At 35.2% G+C, this 20,509-nt stretch overlaps 1 protein-coding gene across 5 annotated transcripts in view; it reads left to right on the forward strand.

Moving 5' to 3' along the window:
- Positions 1-20,509, forward strand: part of SEPTIN7 (septin 7) — a 202,958-nt gene that overhangs the window by 101,110 nt on the left and 81,339 nt on the right. For 2 of the 5 annotated variants that reach the window (XM_070264828.1, XM_070264827.1), the window contains exon 2: positions 18,149-18,251. The exons of 1 other annotated variant lie outside the window; for it this stretch is intronic. In XM_070264828.1, the coding sequence (XP_070120929.1) occupies positions 18,242-18,251 (10 nt within the window). In that variant the 5' untranslated portion in view covers positions 18,149-18,241. Of the gene's footprint in view, positions 1-16,763; positions 17,378-18,148; positions 18,252-20,509 lie in introns of those variants that run through there. 2 more of the 5 variants (XM_005609294.4, XM_023639511.2) reach the window with 2 other exon arrangements.

A 20,509-nucleotide genomic window follows, 5' to 3' on the forward strand; every position in this document is an offset into this window, starting at 1 on the left:
GTATTCAGAAATTCTCATTTACTCCTTGAGACAAAAAGATGAATCTAATTTTCTTTTTAATATTATTATTTAATAGTTCAAAGACAACTCTCTCTGAGTCTTTTGTAGAGACTTTTAGTCTTTCCATTTCCTTTAGCAGTGTTTGTATGGCAGGGGGTTATATTCCCTCCAGCCCTCCGGTTCTTACTGCCTTCTGAATTTTCTTCATTTGGTCCATATCCCTACTGACACTGGGAACTGAATATCTTGTGATCTTAAAATTACAGATCAGAATACATCAGTCTTTTGTCTCATTCTACATGCCTATAAGTCTGTTAATGAGGCCTAAAGTTAAATTACTTTTTAGGGTAACTTTATTTACTTATTGACTTACTGACTTCTAGAGCATAATGTCAACTAAGATGTCTCTGCTTTTTCCTCTTGTGCTATTATTGTTTTATCTTGCTTCTTCAACATGTTTTTTTCTTTCAAATTAGAGGAACTTGTTGACTGAATGGGTGAAACATGTCCCATCACCTCCTTCTTATTTTTGCAGTGCCATTTTATATTTCTGATCTTAACTGAAACTTTGTCTTTCAGATTTTGGTTTGGAGGTGGGGAAAAAGGACGTGGTTCGGATGCACACCTTTCCATATTAAGTTTCATTTGGATTCTGAGTGTGTCATAGAAAGTATTTGTTAACTTTCTCAGCTTTTATTATCTGCAGGTTTGACAAACCTACGTTTTATGCTTTCATCGAAGTATTTAATAATTTTATCTGGGCTTAGTTAAGGATGGAGCCTTGTGGTGTATAATTTTGCTGAAGTTGACATACAACTAACTAGCTATTAACCCATCTTATTAGTATTCCAGCCTTTAATTCTCTAACTTGCCTGTATTCACATCATGATTAAAATCTTGTCAGAGTTATCTCCTATTATTTCTTCCTTTGCAATCTAATGAACTTGTCAGAAATGGGAAATAAAGAACATCTGACTTACCCATTAAAAAGAAAACCAATACTGACTTGTGGTGAACATGACTTCATCTTCTTTCTATGTGCTGCTTTTTTTTTTTAATGGAGTGCTTCAGGTTCCTTAATAATAACTTGGAAAATAGAAAATAATATAAAACTGAATTACCTTCAAATTCAGTTAGCAAACTACAACAAATGTTAAAATTTGGATATATTTTTTTCCCAGCTTTTTTTCTTATAAAAATTTTTAAAAGCTGTAATGATAGTACCACATGATTACATTTCCCTTGGGTAAATACTTAGGCTAAGTCATAGGTAGGTATATGTTTAACTTTTTAAGAAATTGCCAAACTATTTTCCAACATAGTTGTGACATTTTACATTTTCATCAACAGTGTATAAGAATTCTAATTGCTTCACATAATTACCAATACTTGGGATGATCACTCATTATTTTAAACCATTCTAGTAGAATTGTAGAATACCTCGTCATGATTTTAATTTGCATTTTCCTAATGGCTAATAATGTTGAGGATCTTATCATTGCTTATTTGCCGTCCATATATCTTTGGTGGTCTGTTCAAATCCTTGGTCCATTTTTAAGTTGAGTTATGTGTCTTACTAGGTTGTGTATTTTAGATACTAGTCCTTTGTTGAACTGTGCAAATAACTTAATCTCGTCATACTTTTATCTATTATCTTTCAATAATTCTTGCTCGTCACAATTATTACTCTCCTGTTTGCCTTAATAGTGATTTTCTGTTTCCATTATTCTACGTTTTTTAATTGGAATTCTTTTGTAAGGAAGAGCTGTTCTGTTTTATGTATTCATTCAATAAATTATTTATTAATATTGGTATCGACAGTGACTGTTAATTTTGTTATTGTTTGGTTGCTCAGATTGTCCTGGATTTGACCAATGAGAAGACATATGTAAGAAAGGAGATACAAAAATTATATATGCAGGGTACAATATTACAGATACTACATACTTGATTTTCTAACAGCCTTATTGAGACATAATTCACATGCCATAAAATTCTCCCCTTTAGCGTGTACAATTCTGTCATTTGTAGTATATTCACATAGTTGTGCAGCCATCACCACTAATTTTAGGACCTTTCATCAGCCTAAAAAGCCCTGTACTTATTAGCAATTGCTCCCATTCCCTCCTTTTCCCAGGTCCTGGCAACCACTAATCTACTTTTCATTTCATAGATTTGCATTCTGGGCATTTCATATAAATGGGATCATGCAATATTTGGTCTTTTCTGACTAGCTTCTTTCACTTAGCATGATGTTTTCAAGGTTCATCCATGTTTTAGCATGTGGCATGTTGTAGTAGTACTTTGTTCATTTGTATTACTGACTAATATTCCATTGTGTAGGTAATACCACATTTTGTTTACCCATTCATCAGTTGATGGACATTTAGGTTGTTTCTATACTTTGACTTTTATGGATAATGCTGCTATGAATGTTTAAGTGCGAATTTTTGTGTGGACTTATACTTTCAGTTCTCTTGGATATTTACCTAGGAATGGAATTCTGTATCATAGGGTAACTTTATATTTATTTTTCTGAGGAACTACAATACTCTTTGACAAAGCAGCTGTAGCATTTTACATTCTCCCCAGCAATGTATGAGGGTTCCTAGTTCTCCACATCCATGTCTACACTTGTTGTTGTGTCTTTTAAATTTTATTTTATTATTGTTTTTTGCTCGAGGAAGATTTGCCCTGAGCTAACATCTTTGCCAGTCTTCCTCTATTTTGTATGTGGGTCACTGCCACAGCATGGCCACTGATGAGTGGTGTAGGTCTACACCTGGGAACCAAACCTGGGCTGCCGAAGCAGAGTGCACTGAACTTAACCACTAGACCATGGGGCCAGCCCCATCTTTTTTATTTTAACTATCCTAGTGAGTGTGAAGTGGTATCATTGTGGCTTTAAATTTGAATTTCTCTAATGACTAATGATATTGAGCATCTTTTCATGTGCTTTTGGTAACTTGTATATCTGCTTTGGAGGAATGTCTATTAAAGTGCTTTGCCCAATTTTTAATCAGGTTGTCTTTTTGTTCAATTGTAACAATTCTTTATGTATTCTAGATACGTCTTTTATGAAATAGATGATTTGCAAATATTTTCTACCATTCCATAGGTTGTCTTTTCACTTTCTTGACAGTGTTCTTGAAGCACAGATTTTTAATTTTGATGAAGTCCAGTTTACCTTTTTTTTGTTGCTTGTGCTTTTGGTATAATTTTTAAGAAACATTTCCTAATCCAAGGTGATGAAGATTTATTCTTGTGTTTTCTTATGAGTTCTTTAGTTTTAGATGTTATGTTTAGGTTTTTAATCCATTTTGAGTTAATTTTTGTATGTGGTGTGAGGTAGGTATCTAATTTTATTCTTTTATTTGTGAATGTCCAGTAATCCCAGCACCTTTTGTTGAAAAGACTGTTCTTTCTCCATTAAGTTTTCTGGGCAACCTTCTAGAATAACAGTTGACCATAAATTCAAGGGTTTATTTCTGGATTGCCAGTTGTAGTCCATTGGTTTTTATGTCTGTCCTTATGGCTATACCACACTGTTTGAGTGACTGTAATGTTGTAAGTTTTGAAACTGGGAAGTGTGAGTCCTCCAGATTTCTTCTGTTTCAAAATTGTTTTGGCTATTCTGGGTCTCTTGAATTTCCAAATGAATTAGGGGGTTAGTTTGTCAATTTCTGTGATGAATCCAACTGGAATTTTGATAGGCATGGCCTTGAATTTGTAGATCAATTTGGGGCGTATTGCTATCTGAACAAAATTGTCTTCCAGTCCATAAATACAGGATAGCTTTTGTTTGCTCAGATCTTTAATTTCTTTGGACAGTGTTTTATAATTTTCAGTGTACAATATTTGTACTTTTGTTAAATATATTCCTAAGTATTTTATTATCTTTCATGCTATTAGGAGGAATTTTCTTGATTTCATTTTGGGTTTTTTTTGCTAGTGTATGGAAATGTAATTGGTTTTTGTGCAGTGATCTTGTTTCCTGCAACTTTATTAGTTCTAATAAGTCTTTTTAGTGGGTTCGCTAAGATGTTCTATTTATAAGATCATGTGATCTATGTGTAAAGAGAGTTTTACTTTTTCCTTTCTAATTTGGATGCCTTTTATTTCTTCTTCCTGCCAAATGCCTTGGCTAGAAACTCCAGAACAATGTTGAGTAGAAGTGGCAAGAGTAGACAGTCCTTGTCTTGTTCCTGAAGAGTCAAAGCATATAGTCTTTCACCACTAAGTATGATGTTAGCTGTGGGTTTTCTTAGATGTACTTTATGAGATTGAGGAAGTTCTCTTCTGTACCTAGTTTGTTAAGTGTGTTTTTATCATGAAGGGGTGTTGGATTTTTGTCAAGTGCTTTTTCTGTGTCTTTTGAGATGATCATATATTGTTTTTTGCTTTTGCTTTATTTAGTCAATATGATGTATTACATTGGTTAGTTTTCATATGTAGAACCAACATACGCATTCCTTGGATAAATCCCACAGGTCATGGTGTATAATCCTTTTTATATAGCTGGATTCAGTTTGCCAGTATTTTTGTTGATGTTTTTGCATCTATATAAAGGACATTGGTCTGTTGTTTTCTTTTGATGTATTTGTCTGGTTTTGGTGTCAGTAAAACTGGCCTTACAAAATGAGTTGGGCATTGTTTCTTCCTCTTCTGTTTCTTAGAATAGTTTGTGAAGGATTGGGCAGTCTTTAAACATTTGGTAAAATTCACCATTGAAGTCATCTGTGCCTGGTCTTTTCTTTGTGGGAAGAGTTTTGATTACTGATTTAATTTCTTTATTTGTTATAGGACTATTCAGATTTTCTGTTTCTTTTTGAGCCAGTTTAGGTAGTTTGTGTCTTTCTAGGAATTTTTGTACTTCCTCTAGGTTATCTGATTTTTTGGCATTAAACACTACACTCTTTGACCAGTGGATCAAAGAAGAAATCACAGAGGAAACTGGGAGATACTTTAAGACAAACAAAAAAGAAAACACAACATACCAAAACTTATTGAATGCAGCTAACTAAACACAGTGCAAACTAAACACAGAGCAAATGGAGATAAGAAAATAAGGAAGATTAAAGTAGAAATAAATGAGAGACATAACAAACACAGTAGAGAAAATCAACAAAACCATAAATTGGTTCATGGAAAAAAATCAAAAAACCCTGACAAACCTTAGCTAGATGGACCAAAAAAAGGGCAGAGAACACTCAAATGACTAAAATCAGAAATGAAAGAGGGCAGGGGCCAGCCCCGTGGGCCACTTGTTCATAGGTTTCTTTATAATCCTTTCTGTTTCTGTAAGGTTGGTAATGATTTGCCCTCTTTCATGTCTTTTTTTGAAGGTTTTTTTTTTTTTTTGGTGAGGAAGATTGGCCCTGAGCTAACATCTGTTGCCAATCTTCCTATTTCCTCTCCCCCCACCTCAAAGCCCCAGTGCATCATTGTGTATCCTAGTTGCAAGTCATTCTAGTTCCTCCATGTAGGATGCCACCATAGCATGGCTTGATGATTGGTATGCAGATTCACCCCCAGGATCTGAACCAGTGAACCCCGGGTTGTCAAAGCCAAGCGTACAAACTTAACCACTTGGCCATGGGGCTGGCCCCTGCCCTCTTTCATTTCTGATTTTAGTCATTTGAGTGTTCTCTGCCCCTTTTTTGGTCCATCTAGCTAAAGTTTGTCAGGGTTTTTTGATTTTTTTCCATGAACCAATTTATGGTTTTGTTTATTTTCTCTGTTGTGTTTGTTATGTACCTCATTTATTTCTGCTTTAATCTTCCTTATTTTCTTATTTCCATTTGCTCTGTGTTTAGTTTGCTCTTTTTTCTAGTTTCTTGAGGTAGAAGTTAGGTAATTGATTTGAGATATTTCTTCTCTTTCTAACATAGGCATTTACAGCTATAACTTTTCTCTAAGCACTGAGTTAGCTGCATTCAATAAGTTTTGGTATGTTGTGTTTTCTTTTTTGTTTGTCTTAAAGTATTTTCCAGTTTCCTTTGTGATTTTTTCTTTGATCCACTGGTCAAAGAGTGTAGTGTTTAACTTTCACAGATGTGTGAACTTTCCAAATTTCCTTGTTATTCATTTATAATTTCATTCTTTGGTAGATGAAGAACATCCACAAAGGATGATTTCAGCACTTTAAAATTGAGACTTGTTTTATGGTCTAATACGGTCTGTCCTGGAGTACACTCCATATGTGCTTGAGAAGAGTGTATTTTGTTATTGTCAGGTGGAGTGTTCTATAGGTATGTCAGGTCTAATTGGTATATCTGTTGTTCAGGTCTTCCATTTCCTTGTTTATCTTCTGTTTAGTTGTTTTATCCATTTTTGAAAGTGATATACCGAAGTCTAACCGTTATTGTTGAATTGTCTTATTTCTCTCTTCCATTCTGTCAGTGTTTGTGAATTTTGGGGCTCTGTTGTTGGGGCAAATAGGTTTATAATTGTTATGCTTTCTTGATAAATTGATGTTTTAAGCAGTATAAAACATCCTTTTTTGTCTGTGGTAACAATTTTTGTCTTAAAGTCTGTGTTGTAAGCCACTCCAGCTGTCTTTTTGTTACTTTTTCTATCCTTTTTCTTTCAAGATGGTGGTTGTTTCTGTGATTCTAAAAAGTATCTCTTGTGAGCACCATATAGTTGGATCATGGTTTTTTTAATCCATTCAGCCAATTTTTGCCTTTTGTTTGGAATGTTTAATCTTGTTACATTTAATCTAAGTATAGTCATGTACTGCATAGCAACGTTTTAGTCAATGATGGACTGCATATACGATGGTCCTATAAGATTAGTACCATATGGCCTAGGTGTGTAGTAGGCTGTACCATCTAGGTTTGTATAAGTGCACTCTGTGATGTTCACATAATGACCAAATTGCCTGGTGATGCATCTCTCAGAACATATCCTCGTTGTTAAGTGACAGATGGTTGTACTGAAAGGTAAGATTTACATCTTTCATTTTGCTATTTGTTTTCTGTATATCTTATATCTCAAGAGTCTCTGGCTCTGTTCATTTTTTTCTTTATTCTTTTTTGGTTCCTGTATTCCCTTTTTTTGTTATTGTTAAATAGGTATTTTCTAATGCACTATTTTAATTCTTGTTTTTATTTTATTTTATTTTATTGCCATATTCTTTTGAGATTCTGTATGTGTGTGGGGGTTGCCCTGGGGATTACAGTTAATAACTTATAACATTGTAATTTGTTTTATTACCACTTAGTTTCAGTATAACACAATAATTTTGTTCCTGTGTAGCTTCATTTTCTATTTCCTTTGTGCTATTAGTGTCATAGATAGTGCATCTTTGTAAGTCCATCAACACAATTTTATAATTATTACTTCATGAAGTTGTCTGTTAAGTAGAAGAAGAAAAGAGCTGCAAACAAAAATTGTATTTATATTGGGGCCAGCTGGTGGCACAGTGGTTAAGTTCACATGCTCTGCTTCAGTGACCTGGGATTCACCAGTTCAGATCCCAGATGTGGACCTGTGCACTGGTTATCAAGCCTTCCTGAGGCAGGCATCCTATGTATGAAAAATAGTGGAATCTGGGCACAAATGTTAGCTCAGGGCCAGTCTTCCTTAGAAAAAAGAAGAGGTAGATGGTAGCTCAGGCTTAATATTCCTCAAAAAAAAAAAATTGTATTTATATTATGTTTTATATTTACTTGTTACATTTGCCAGTGATATTTGTTTCTTCATGTGGATTTGAATCACTGTCTAAGGTCCTTCCCTTTCAGCTTGAAGGACTTCTTTTAGTATTTATTATAGGGCAGATCTGGTTGTGAAGAATTCTCTCAGTTTTTGTTTATTGGAGGATGTCTTAAGTTCTCCTTCTTTTTTGAAAGATACCTTAATAGATGTTGATTTCTTGGTTGATAGTCTTTTTCTTTTAACATCTTGAATAAGTCATCCCTCTAGTTTCTGTCCTTTGTGGTTTCTCATGGGATGTCAGGAGAATCTCCTGTCTGTGGTCATTTGACACTCTTGCTCCATTCATGATTCTTTGTCTCTGGTTTTTGACAGTTTGATTAAGACGTATCTAGGTTCGAATCTCTTTGATTTTATACTGGTTGGAGTTGGGGAGCTTTTGATGTGCAAAGTTTTTCTTAAAATTTGTAGTTTTCTGCCATTGTTTCTTCAAACATACTTTTTGCCCCTTCCTCCCTCTATTTCCCTCTTGTGTCTCTTTTTCTTCCTCTCTCTTTTCCTCCACTACTTCAGGGATTCCCATTTATGTATATATTGGTGTGCTTGATTTTGTTCCAGAGTCTCTAGCTCTGTTCATTTATTTCATTATTCTTTTTGGTTTGTTTTCCTTAGATTGCTTAGTCTTATTTGACCTATCTTCAATTTTGCTGATTCTTTCTTCTGCCAGCTGAGATTTGTTGATGAGCCTCTGGTGAAGTTTCATTTCAGTTATTGTACTTCTCAACTTTTAATAATTTCTGTCTCTGTGTTGATATTTATTTCTATTTGGTAAACATTGTTATCATACTTTAGTTTCTTAGACATCGTTTCCTTTAGTTCTTTGAACATATTTAAAATAGCAGATTTAAAGTCTTTGTCTAATGTCTGGGTTTTCTAGGGGATGGTTTTCACTGATTGCTTTTTTTCCTGAATGTGGAACATACTTTTTGGTTTTTTTGTATGTCTCATGATTTTTTGTTGAAAACTGGACAATTTAAATAATACAGTGTGGCAAGTCTGGTCAGATTCTCCCACCACCCCCAGGGTTTATTGTTGCTATTTAGTGTTTGTTTAGTGACTTTTTGGGGACTAATTCTGTAAAGTCTGTTTTCTTTTCTTTTCTTTTCTTTTTTTTTTTTGAGGAAGATTAGCCCTGAGCTAACTACTGCTAAACTTCCTGTTTTTGCTGAGGAAGACTGGCTCTGAGCTAACATCCATGCCCATCTTCCTCTACTTTATGCGTGGGACGCCTACCACAGCATGGCTTTTTGCCAAGAGGTGCCATGTCCACACCCGGGATCCAAACTGGCGAACCCCAGGCCACTGAGAAGCAGAACATGCGAACTTAACAACTTCGCCACCAGGCCAGCCCCAAAGTCTGTTTTCTTTACCGGGTTTCATCACTGAAGTTCTGTTTGGTTATCTTAGTGATTAGTTGTGGGGTCTTCCAGGGAACCACCAGACAGGTCGAATAATGATAGTTCTTTGGAAATGGGGCTCTGAAGGAGCCTGTTCTTACTCCTCCGGTTGCTGATAGGCTGTTGATTTTTGCCATGATTGCATGCATGTCGTTGGTTTTCAAGGCTGCTGTGGAGCTGCGAGGGGAAATCAGAATGGGCAAGTTAAAATGCAGCGAGAGCTGCTGTTTTTACTGATATTCAGCCCTCTTTCTTGAATAAGTGCTCTTTTGATTGCTGCAAGCCTTTTGCTTATTTCCAGAATTTTCAAGTTGATTTTGACAATATTATCAGTTTTCTCATTGCTTTTAATGAAGGAGAGAATTTTCTGAGGTCTTTACTCTGCCACTTTCTTTAATGTCAACACCAGTCTATATCCTTTTAATTGTTTTCAAGTGTATATGCAACACATTATTTAAAGGGTACATAATACTGTACCAACTGTCTAATAATAGTTTTTCCATTCAATATATTTATCTGTCGTGTCTATTTTTCTAAAACTTTACTTTTAATGGCTGCATGGTATTTTAACATATGGGAGTACTATATTATAATATTTGTTTCACTTGTTTTTGGAGCTTGGTTTTTACATTTTTTCACTATTATTAACAGATCTTTGTTGCATGTTTTTTTTTTTAATCTAAATCTTATATATTACCAAGATTATAAATTTGTGGATGTGTGATTTGTTGGGTCCGAGAGCATGAAAACTTAAGCTTTTGGTCTCCATGGCCAAATGGCTCTTCAGGGGACTGGCTTAAGTTTATATTCCACCAGTCATGTAGGAGAGTGCCTATTTTCCCAAATCCTCACTCGGTACTGGAAACCATTATTCATTTCAATTTGCACTTTCCAGTAGATCTTTTGACAGTGATGAAAATGTGCTGTATCTATGAAATGTCTATATCTAGTATATGGTGCCACTAACCACATTTTGCTCTTGAGCACTTGAAATGTGACTAGTCCTAAATGAGGTGTGGTGTATTTCAAAGGTTATTGCTAAATAATGCAGAATAATGTAAAATGAATCATCATAACTTTTTATATTGACTGCATGTTGAAATGATAATATTGTATATGCATTGGGTTAAATAAAATGTGTTATTAAAGTTAATTTTGCCTTTTTACTCTTATGTCCTTAATATGTCTACTAGAATACTTAGAATTATATACGTGATTCACCTTATATTTTTATCAGACAGTGCTGGTCTAGACTCTAGACCATTCTCCCTGTAAAAAAAAAAAAAAAAGCAAACCCTGCTTCTTTAAAGGTTGTGCTGTTTAACAACAGCATTTTCTCATCCTTCTTGAATTTGTCAGTTGTCACATCATTGTTTTCTCCTTATTCATTAAAGATGGCACTGAACACTCAGTTTTCCTTTCCATCCCAAGCTCTGTCATCATTCTGGGGTGTTTTTAGTGTACGTGTGTATAATTCATTCAGTAATTTAGCCTCACAGTTTCTGGATTGTGCTTGAGCCACAATTTTAATGGCTCCCTGTGGTCATCATCTGGAACTTAAAATCTTAATTGTAGGGCCTATTCTAACTACAACTTCACATTCTTTTAGCTATCTCACTCCCTTACTTCCTACCTTCCATCCTTGACCCTCTCTATTTTTGTTCATTGAACCTTCAGGTATAACTTGTTAGCTCCCTTGATCCCTTGTACGTTTGTGCACCCTTTTTGCAAAGTGACTTTCTTTTAAAACTTTTTAAAAGTTTTAAAACTTTCTGCTTTTAAAACTTTTTAAAAGAAAGTTTTAAAACTTTCTGCAAAGTTTTAAGTGAATCCTACAGCCTATTGGTTTGTACTCAAGTTACGGATTGCTCCTGGAGAAAAAGATCCCGTGGCTTCAGGAATATATTCACGCAGATTTGTGGTCTTCGGCTTTAACCAGTGGACCTCCTGCTGTGTATTCCTAGCCTTTCTCCCAGTTCTTCGGGTTGCTGATTCAAATCTAAAATTCTCTGGTTCTCTCCTCCCAATTCAGGTGATTTTTATCTCTGGTGCTTAGAGAAAATTCCATTCTTCACTTCAGATCATTATCTGTATTCTAACTTACCTTTCTTTCTTCAGCCATTTGTTTACTTGATCTTTTCAATTAGCATTTCAACAAGTGCAGCTATTGCCTTTATTTTTAATTCTTAAAACTCTCCCCTGACCCTGTGTTATCTTCTAGCTTCTTCCTTATTGCTCTTCTCTTCACAGATAAGCATTCAGAAAGAATTGTTTACTCTCACTGCCTGCATCTATTCACTGCTTATTTACTTCTAATCTGACCTCCACCCCCCCACCCCCACCCCGTGGTCCCTGATAATAGTTTCTTCTGTGTCTTTATATTAACCACTCCAGAGCATTTGGTACAGTTGACCACTTCTTGAAGGAGGGTGCTACAATTGACCTCCTTGAACTGCTTCTATGAACTACTTTCCTAACTCTTTTTCACTCTCGCCTTTTCCTAGGTTCCTGTAGGTGGTGGTGGTGGCAGCACGGTTGGGATGTTGGTGTTGGTTTTGGCCTACTTCCTACTTTCTGTACTGTATTTGAATTCAGACCCATGGATTTCATACCATTTAAATGGTGGTGGCTTGAATATTAATATCTGTTTAGCCTAGACATTTCTAGAACTTCTAACTTTTATGTATGCAGCTGCCTACTAGACATTTGTCTTCCTAAAGTCCAGTTAGCACCTTAAACTCAGATGAGTCCTGCTTTTAACGATTGGTACCACCGTTAATCTAGTTGCTTAAATCTAAGTTCAGAAATCTGAATCTTACCACCCCCAACACGTTAGAGACCTGTCAGTTCATCTCATTAGTATCTAACCTAGTGCTGTGCAATAGAAATAAATGGAAGCTGTGTGTGTAATTTAAGCTTTTCTAGTAGCCACATTTAAAAAGTAAAAAGAAACATGTGAAATTAACTTTAGTATTTTATATAACCCAGTATATCTAAAATTTTATTTGAACATTGCAGTCCATATAAAAATTAAGATTTTTTTCATTCCTTTTTTTTTCACAAGTCTTTAAAATCTAGCATACATTTTACATTTACAGCACATATCAATTCATACCAGCTAAATTTCAAGTGCTCAATAGCCATAGGTAGCTAATAGCTACCTTAATGGACAATAGAGTTCTAACTTGTATTTCTCTGCATCCCCACTGCGTCTATCTTGGTTCAAGTCCTAATTTCTTCCCTGGGCTACTGCAGCAGCTCTTGGGATTGCTACCAATTTCTCCTCCAGTTTATCCTCAATATTCTTGTTCATAGTAATTTTCTAAAATATGGAGTGTGACTCTGCATATGAATTAATGTGATTGTGCATTGTTTCGCTTCAAATCATATAATGCTCTCCATAAGCTTTCAAGATGAAGTCTAATCTTAAGTTCCTTAGCATAGCTAACAAAGTTCTTTATGATCTGGCTTTTGCCTAACCTTCCTACCCTTGTAGCTCCGAACTCTAAAAATGAGTTGCATTGAACTGCTTGTAGTTCCTATAAAGAACCATGCTCTCCTCTTGCTTTTGGGCTTTTGTAACTAGCCTGCCTGAGACCCATATTCTCCAGCATTTACCCACGATTCTCATCAGACTAAGGTGTACTAGTCTTTCAGGATCTGAAGGATCTGACCCCAGGATAGGATGAAGCACTTTTCCTTTTTTTTCTCATAGCCATCCTTTTGTGCTTGCCTACATTATAGTATTTATTGCTGTGTTATTATAATTGCCTTCTAACTTACCTAACGTTAGATTCTTAGTTTCATAAGCAGGGACCTTGTTTTTATTAGCTTTTATATTCCTAATTGGTAGTACATACATACTGAAAAGCCTATTTAGCAGTTTTCATAATAAGTTGCTGCTTTTCTCTTTTGGAAACTTTTAAAGCAATTATTAATATTCAAACCTTTAAAAATGATAATGCGATTTCAGATGCCAAGATTTGGGTAACTTTATTCTTTGAAATAGGAACACATGGCAAGAGAATTTAAAGAATTCTTAAGGGTTCCAGTAATCTATTGGAAGCTGTTTGAATCTTTGAATAGAATTGATTTCTAGAAATAAGATTAAATAAGTTAAAACACTGAGATTACTGGATATTGTATTTAAGTTGACTTTTCCACAGTCAGTGAAACAACAAGCAATGGAATTGTAGTTTGATATTCTTAAATATGGATTTTGACATAGAGATTTGGCATAGTAACTGTAAGATTCTGTAAATATATGTTTTAGAAAAGGTGATTTGGCAACAGTTGTTTCTTATGTAACTGATGTTTGAAATCAAGTAATAGGGGCTGGCCCCATGGCTGAGTGCTTTAAGTTTGCGCACTCTGCTTCAGCAGCCCACGGTTTTGCCGTTTCACATCCTGGGCACACACCTAGCACCGTTCATCAAGCCATGCTGAGGCAGCATCCCACATAGCAGAACTAGAAGGACCTACAACTAGAATATACAGCTATGTGTTGGCGGAGCTTTGGGGAAAAGAAGAAGAAGAAAAAAAAGATTGGCAACAGATGTTAGCTCAGGGCCAATCTTAAAAAAAAAAAAACAAAAAAGAAATCAAGTAATACTCTTAGACCTAAAGGTATTTTGGTAGAAGCCTGAGTGAATATACTTTTATCTATATTCACATGCTTATAAATGTCACAGTTATATCACTCACATCTATAAATAATGTTTCTTTATCCAGATAATGTATTTCACACTGGCACTGTGAACATTTTATTTGTGCAGGAAAAGAAACAGGAGGTGGTTAATCTTCTGAGTTACAGACTGTGGTTGATTTTAGAATTTCGGGTAAGGAAAGATTCTTAGGAAATGCGAAAAGCCTATATGTTTTTAGTCAACCAATATTATATTATTAGTATATTCTATAAGTCTGTCTTCTGTCTTTGGACACAGATTCTTCCTCAGAAAAAATTTTCCTGAAAGTGTATTTTAGTCATTCAGCTTTTAAAAATAGTTCCTGTGAATCAGCACTTTGAATATAGAGATGTATATGACATGGTTCTCTCCCTCTGGGAAATCGGTCATATGGGAGGACTGACAAATAGCATGTTTAATTTTTAAATAATTTAATTTAAAAGGTAAAATTATTTAAAATGTTATGATGGTTATGTGCAAAGAACTGTCTGCTCTCAACCTAGTCACTCTTCTTCCTCACTATGTTACTGAGACTGCTCTTAGCCAAAGTTACCAGTAACCTTCTTATTTCCAAATTTTATGATCATGTCTTTGGTGTTTCATTTGACCTTTCAGTAGTATTTAACACAGTTGAGTGACCTTGAGCCAGTGCTGGTTTTCCTTCCTCCTCACTGCCTGATCTTTCTCGCTCTTGCTCTGCTTAACATCTCAATTTTGGAATGCTCCAGGACTCTTGTCTAGATCCCGTTTTATCTATAGTCTCTCCTTGAGAATCCAGTCCTCTCCCAACACTATATATATGCTTGTGATTCATAAATTGATATTTTCAGCACCAATCAACCCTGGAATTTGTGGATTCGTGTATTTAACTGCCTGCTGGACAGCTCCCCTGAATATATAAACAGGCACCTCCAAACAACATGTTCAGAGCTGTTTTTGATTTTGGCGATTTTTGCCCTCACTCCCCAATCTTTTCCTCCCCTATTGTTCCCTGTTTCCCTAAGAGATATCACTAGACATTGAGTTGTTCAAGCCCAAATCCTTGGAGTTATCTTTGATCTCTTTTTCTTTCACCAGTCCCATTCAGTTCATCAGCAATATCCTGATTCTACCTTCAAAACATATTTTGCATCCGTCCTATCTTCCCTTGCCTCCACACCATCTAAATTCAGTACTGTATTCTTAGACTGTTGCGGTAGGCTCCTTACTAGTTTTCTTATTTCCACTCCTCCTCCTTTTAGCACTGAGAGCTATCTTTAAAACACAAAGCAGGTCAGGTCACTTGCCTGTGTAAAACCCTCCGGTGGCTTCCCATCATGCCTAAAATAACATCCAAATTTCTTGCTTTACCTGGGTCCCACATGATCTGCCCCTACCTGCCTTCCTGACCTCATTTTCTGTCACATCCCTTGGTCCACTACCTCACTTCATTGTAGTTCATATATACCTTCTTTTTGTTCCTGAAAGTACCAAGTTTATCCCCAGTTTAGTGTCCACCTCTTTGCCTAGAATACTTCTCCCCCTTTTCTTAATTCAGTCCCCAAATTGTACTATATGCCAAAGACTGTTCTAGGAGTTGGGGATAAAGCAATGAATAAGACACAGGGCAGATTTGGGGCATTTTTCTTTTTCTCTTTTTTTTTTTTTTCCTGCTTTATCTCCCCAACCCCTACACCCCCCCCCCCCCCCCCCCCGCCCCAGTACACAGTTGTATATCTTAGTTGCAAGTCCTTCTAGTTATGGGATGTGGGACGCCGCCTCAACGTGGCCTGACGAGCGGTGCTATGTCCGTGCCCAGGATCCGAACCCTGGGCCGCCGCAGCGGAGCGCGCAAACTTAACCACTCGCCCCCGGAGCCTTTTCTTATGCTGTTTGTCTGATGGGTTCCTTGAGTTTGCAACCTAAAATATTTTCTCTGAAACTTCTTCAGCTTTCTTACATGGCTTTTTTTTTGATGCCACAATTTATGCTTTTCATTTAATCTCTACCTTGATGGAGCTTACATTCTAGTTAGAGGTGGGATGGGGTGGAGATCACAATAAACAAGATGAATGAAATGTATGGTAGGTGATGTCAGGTGCTAAGGAGAAAAACATAAAGCAGCAAAGTGCTGAGGTGAGGAGTGGGGTTGTAATTTTAGAAAGGGTGGTCAGGGCAGACCTCTCTGTGTAGGTAACATTTGAATCAGCAGCAGCAGCAACAGGAGCAGCATCATCTGTTCCAGGTTGTGATATAACTCATAGATCTGTGTCGATATAGAATAAAGGCATACACTTTTCACATTTGTCCAAGGGTAGTCTGTTTTTCTTCTGTATGCTTCATTAGTTGCCTTTCAGTCTTCACAGCTCCCATTTACTTCATCTTTCCATTTGTTACTGCTTCCATCTTTAGCATCCTTCTCTTTCCTGTGTTGACAAGTCTGCATTTCTTCCACTTCTGAACTTTAATTTAATATAACTTGAAACACAGTACTGTATAAAGATTTTTAGCTAAAACACTTGCTTTTTTCTTATCTGGGCTGTCTTAATTCAGTGACCGACAAAGCAAAATTATATTAAATTTACTTTTTTTTTCTTTTTGGGATTTAAACCTGGTCTCTGTATACCTTGCTGAAAATTAATACTTTATGGCTTTTCCACCATTTCTTGTAAGACTTCAGATGCAGTGCGTAGTAATTGGTCTTTACGAAAAGATAGGAGATCTTTTGTTCTATATTTCATTAGGAGAGCTGCTGAAAATGGATTAAAACTGAGTGGGCCTTATATCCCATAAAAAAGTATTACTTTGACACGTGTAGGAAAAAAGCCCTCAATTTATTTGTAGTTTATCTCTAATTTGTTGAGTTACATGTAAGTAACTTTCATTTTTCCCTCTTTTATTATGTTCCAATGAATTTGCCTCTCCTGTTTGGACTGAATGTCATGTACAATTCTTGGAATTCCTCATTTACTGTTCCTCTGTGGATCTCTTCTCTTGGAATCTGGAACACTGGAATGATGGAAATGTGTTCTTTACAAAGTAGCTGTGAGTATACTAGATAATTTATACAGAGACTTCTTTTCAGTCTAAGTTAACTTAAATTTAACTTACAGTTGGATGACATGACACCTTAAATTTAATACATAGTTTTAGGTGTATACATAGTGGGCTTTCAAGTATTTCACTTTAATTACTATATTCTGATCCATATCCTAATTAGCATGTTTAAAATTAGCTCTTCAATTTAATTGACTTGCTTATCTTCTCAATATTTGGCTTAAGAATTAGTTTATATGAATTAAAAAAAGGGTAAAAGGTTATGGATGAAATATTTAGTTACTTATGTGACACTAGTGAGGAATGCAGATTGTTATTCTTTGTTAAATCCAAATGTGTTGAATTAATGCTTTGATCTCGTATGAATTTTTTAAAATGAGGATTTAAATGTGGGAAAAACTTTTATGAGAAATGTGTACCTCTTAGGAATATTTTGCCATTATGTTTTAATGATGAATAAGACCTACCTCTAAGCAAAATAAACCAGTTAAGACTCTACTCACTCAGATGGTTTAAACTATGGACAGTTTTTCTCAACAATGGGTAAGTTAAAAATCAGATTTATTTACTGTACTGGTTTAGAAGTAGGTTTCTTTGAATTACTTATGAAACTATTGTTGAGGTCATCAAAGAAACAAAAACCATAGAGAAAACTGAATTATAATTTACATTAAAACCTGCATAAATCTGATGTCCCTGGTGATGGAGGCAGCAGGATCTTGTGAAACCTTGAAGTGACATAATTAGATCTGATATAAGAGCTTGAAGGATATTGTTTACTGATTAACATTGATATGAGATCCTATAAGAATTTATGAAAAATTGCTTTAAACTCAGCATTTTGATTTCGTTTCATGAATAAGAAGAAAAATTTCAAGAAACGTATGCCTGTGGTAATTAATCATTGTGAGCAAAGGGGATCATTAAAAGAATTCTTAATATAAGTTTAAGGGGATTTGAATTTTTTTATTGTGAAAAATCTTTTGTCGTGCTTTTTTTAGTTGATTAGTCAGAATCTTATAGTTACTAACTTACTGTAAATTGAAATCTTTGCTTGAGGCAGGTTTGTTTTTATTTTATCCCTTTAGATTTTTATAACTGACCGTTAGATTGTCAGTCAATCCATGCTCAATTCATTTTGTCCATTGCTGCAATTAACTGCTGCTTTCATTGGTGACACTGCAAAATCAGTTTGATTTGCCATGTATAATAGTTTGTAGAGTTTTCTAAAGTAGGTTAATGAAGGGAATTTGAAATGTGTGACAGAAGAGTTTTGTTGATTATGAATAACTTGGCCCTTTTTGCTTTTCTTAGCAACAGAAGAACCTTGAAGGCTATGTGGGATTTGCAAATCTCCCAAATCAAGTGTACCGAAAATCAGTGAAGAGAGGGTTTGAATTCACACTTATGGTTGTGGGTAAGATATGATTTCTCACTAAAATTGAATTTTGATCTGTTTTAAACTATTAATCAACTCTGAATGAATTTAAGAAAACAATAGCCCAAGTATCTGCAGGGATTATATATTTTCTCTTATTATGCAAGTAAGATTTTAAAATTTAACTTGATGGCATAATGGTATTTATATATTTCCTTACCTGTTTTTTTTTAAGATGGCACAATTTTGGACACTAAGTAAAAGTTGAGAAGTGGTGGGTGTGGAGGTGGAATAGAGCACTCTTCAATTGATAATGCTACAAAAAGAAATAGCATCTGGTAGTTGCTTATTACTCCAGGATAATTTTATTCTCTGGCTTATATATTATAGTGGTGTCATATTGCATGAGCATTTAACTTGAACATAAGTGCTCTGCATTTGAAAAAGAAGGACAGGGTAGAGGATCAAGATCATGCAAATGATTACCCTGGGAATTCATTCGTTGAGTATAATCCCTGCAGTGAGTGAAATGTGACTCTTGTTCTCTAATTCAGTCTCAATTTTCTTAGGTGTTTTATCCTATGAACATCTTACCCTGCCTGTAGTCCATTTTAAGAGATTTTCAAGGGTTATTTTGATTGTAGGTTGATAACATCATCATCTTATATGAAGAAACACTTTACCATATATAAGATTAGTATTCTTAAATGACAATTTTAATCTTAAATAACTTTATAATATATTCACTTCATATAGGCTGACTTTAGAACCTAAATCCTAAGTATGACGCAACTCTGTTGTATTTTATATTTTTTAAGAAGGTGAAAGGCGGGATAGTGGATTAACTATCGTTAAAGAAAATTGAGTTGATGCTGTGCTTTTATGTATGTAGTGTGCATCAATTTTTGCTCATTACATTCAACTCCTGGTATTTTTATTTTGGTGTTGAATTAGATTAATTTAATTAGCTATGAAATACTCCTTCATTGCAGGGAAGAATATTTTACCTAATGTTCAGTTTGTGACTTTTTGGAAATACCTGCATTATAGTAGTTGGCATATTTAAAACATTGTACAAAGTCTGCAAACTTGATACTTGGTAGGGTTGGTTAACTTGCCTGTCTCTGGTTGAGTAGAAACACAGTATACCTAGTTTGAAAATTAATGCTGTGGAACAGAGGTGGGCCTAGATCGATGGATAAAACCTGCAGAACAGAGGAGCTGGCCTGGTGGCGTAGTGGTTAAGTTCATTGTGCTCTGCTTCGGCAGCCCAGGTGTAGACCTACACCACTCATCAAAGCCATGCTGTGGTGGTGACCCACGTATGAAATAGAGGAAGATTGGCACAGATGTTAGCTCAAGGCCAATCTTCCTTAAGCAAAAAAGGAGGGTTAGCAACAGGTATTATCTCAGGGCCAATCTTCCTTACCAAAAAACAAAACAAAAAACAAAAAAAACATGCAGATCATACCTTTTCTTCTGTAAGTTGGTAACATGTTCATTATGTGTGAAGAAATACTACATCTTACCTTCACATATGTAATGTTAGTCTTAAATGGCAAATTGTAGACAAATATAAGATCATTTTTTAGTTTGTAAGAAAATTTCCTAGGTCCATTAGGAGAACTATAACAATTTTCAAAAAAGTTTTGATATCAAAAGTTTAGTTTAAAGAGTAACTTCCTGAACATTTACTTAGTAGAATAAAATCTGGGGATCAAGGCCTGATACTTGATTTAAAGATCTCTGTGACCGTTTTCCATATCAAAAAATGTAGTAATCATGTGATCTTGATTTTTAGAGGAAATATGCAATTTCTGAATGTATCTTATTTATTACTTTTTTTGATCAGTCCTTTTGTGAACTATAGCTTTTGTTTTTTTTCTTTTCCTTGATAAGACTTCAACTGAGGATAAAGGAGAATTGGTGTTAATATCCTTACTCTGTTTTTCCCACTGCACCTTGAACATTATTGTTTAATTAGTTATTTTTATATAGGCTTATTGAGTGCAGGGACTAAATCTTTTCATCTGCATAGTTGCAGGGTCTAACACATAGTCACCTTTTAAGTAAGTGTCTAACATGTTGGTCTGTTTTTCAGACTTTAGGCCAAATCTAACAGCATTGTTTGCAAATCATAGAATGCTAAAACTAACCTTGCTTAAATATTCTTAACTTAGAGACTGCAATCTATTCCTTGTGAGCTAAGTCCTCATTTTTGAGATTTAAACTAAGAGCAGTTATGATTCTTACAACAGTTCTTGGTTTAAGACTTACACATTGATATAAACTGAGAA

This window comes from Equus caballus, chromosome 4 (genome assembly GCF_041296265.1).
Source record: "Equus caballus isolate H_3958 breed thoroughbred chromosome 4, TB-T2T, whole genome shotgun sequence".
NCBI classification, from domain to species: domain Eukaryota; kingdom Metazoa; phylum Chordata; class Mammalia; order Perissodactyla; family Equidae; genus Equus; species Equus caballus.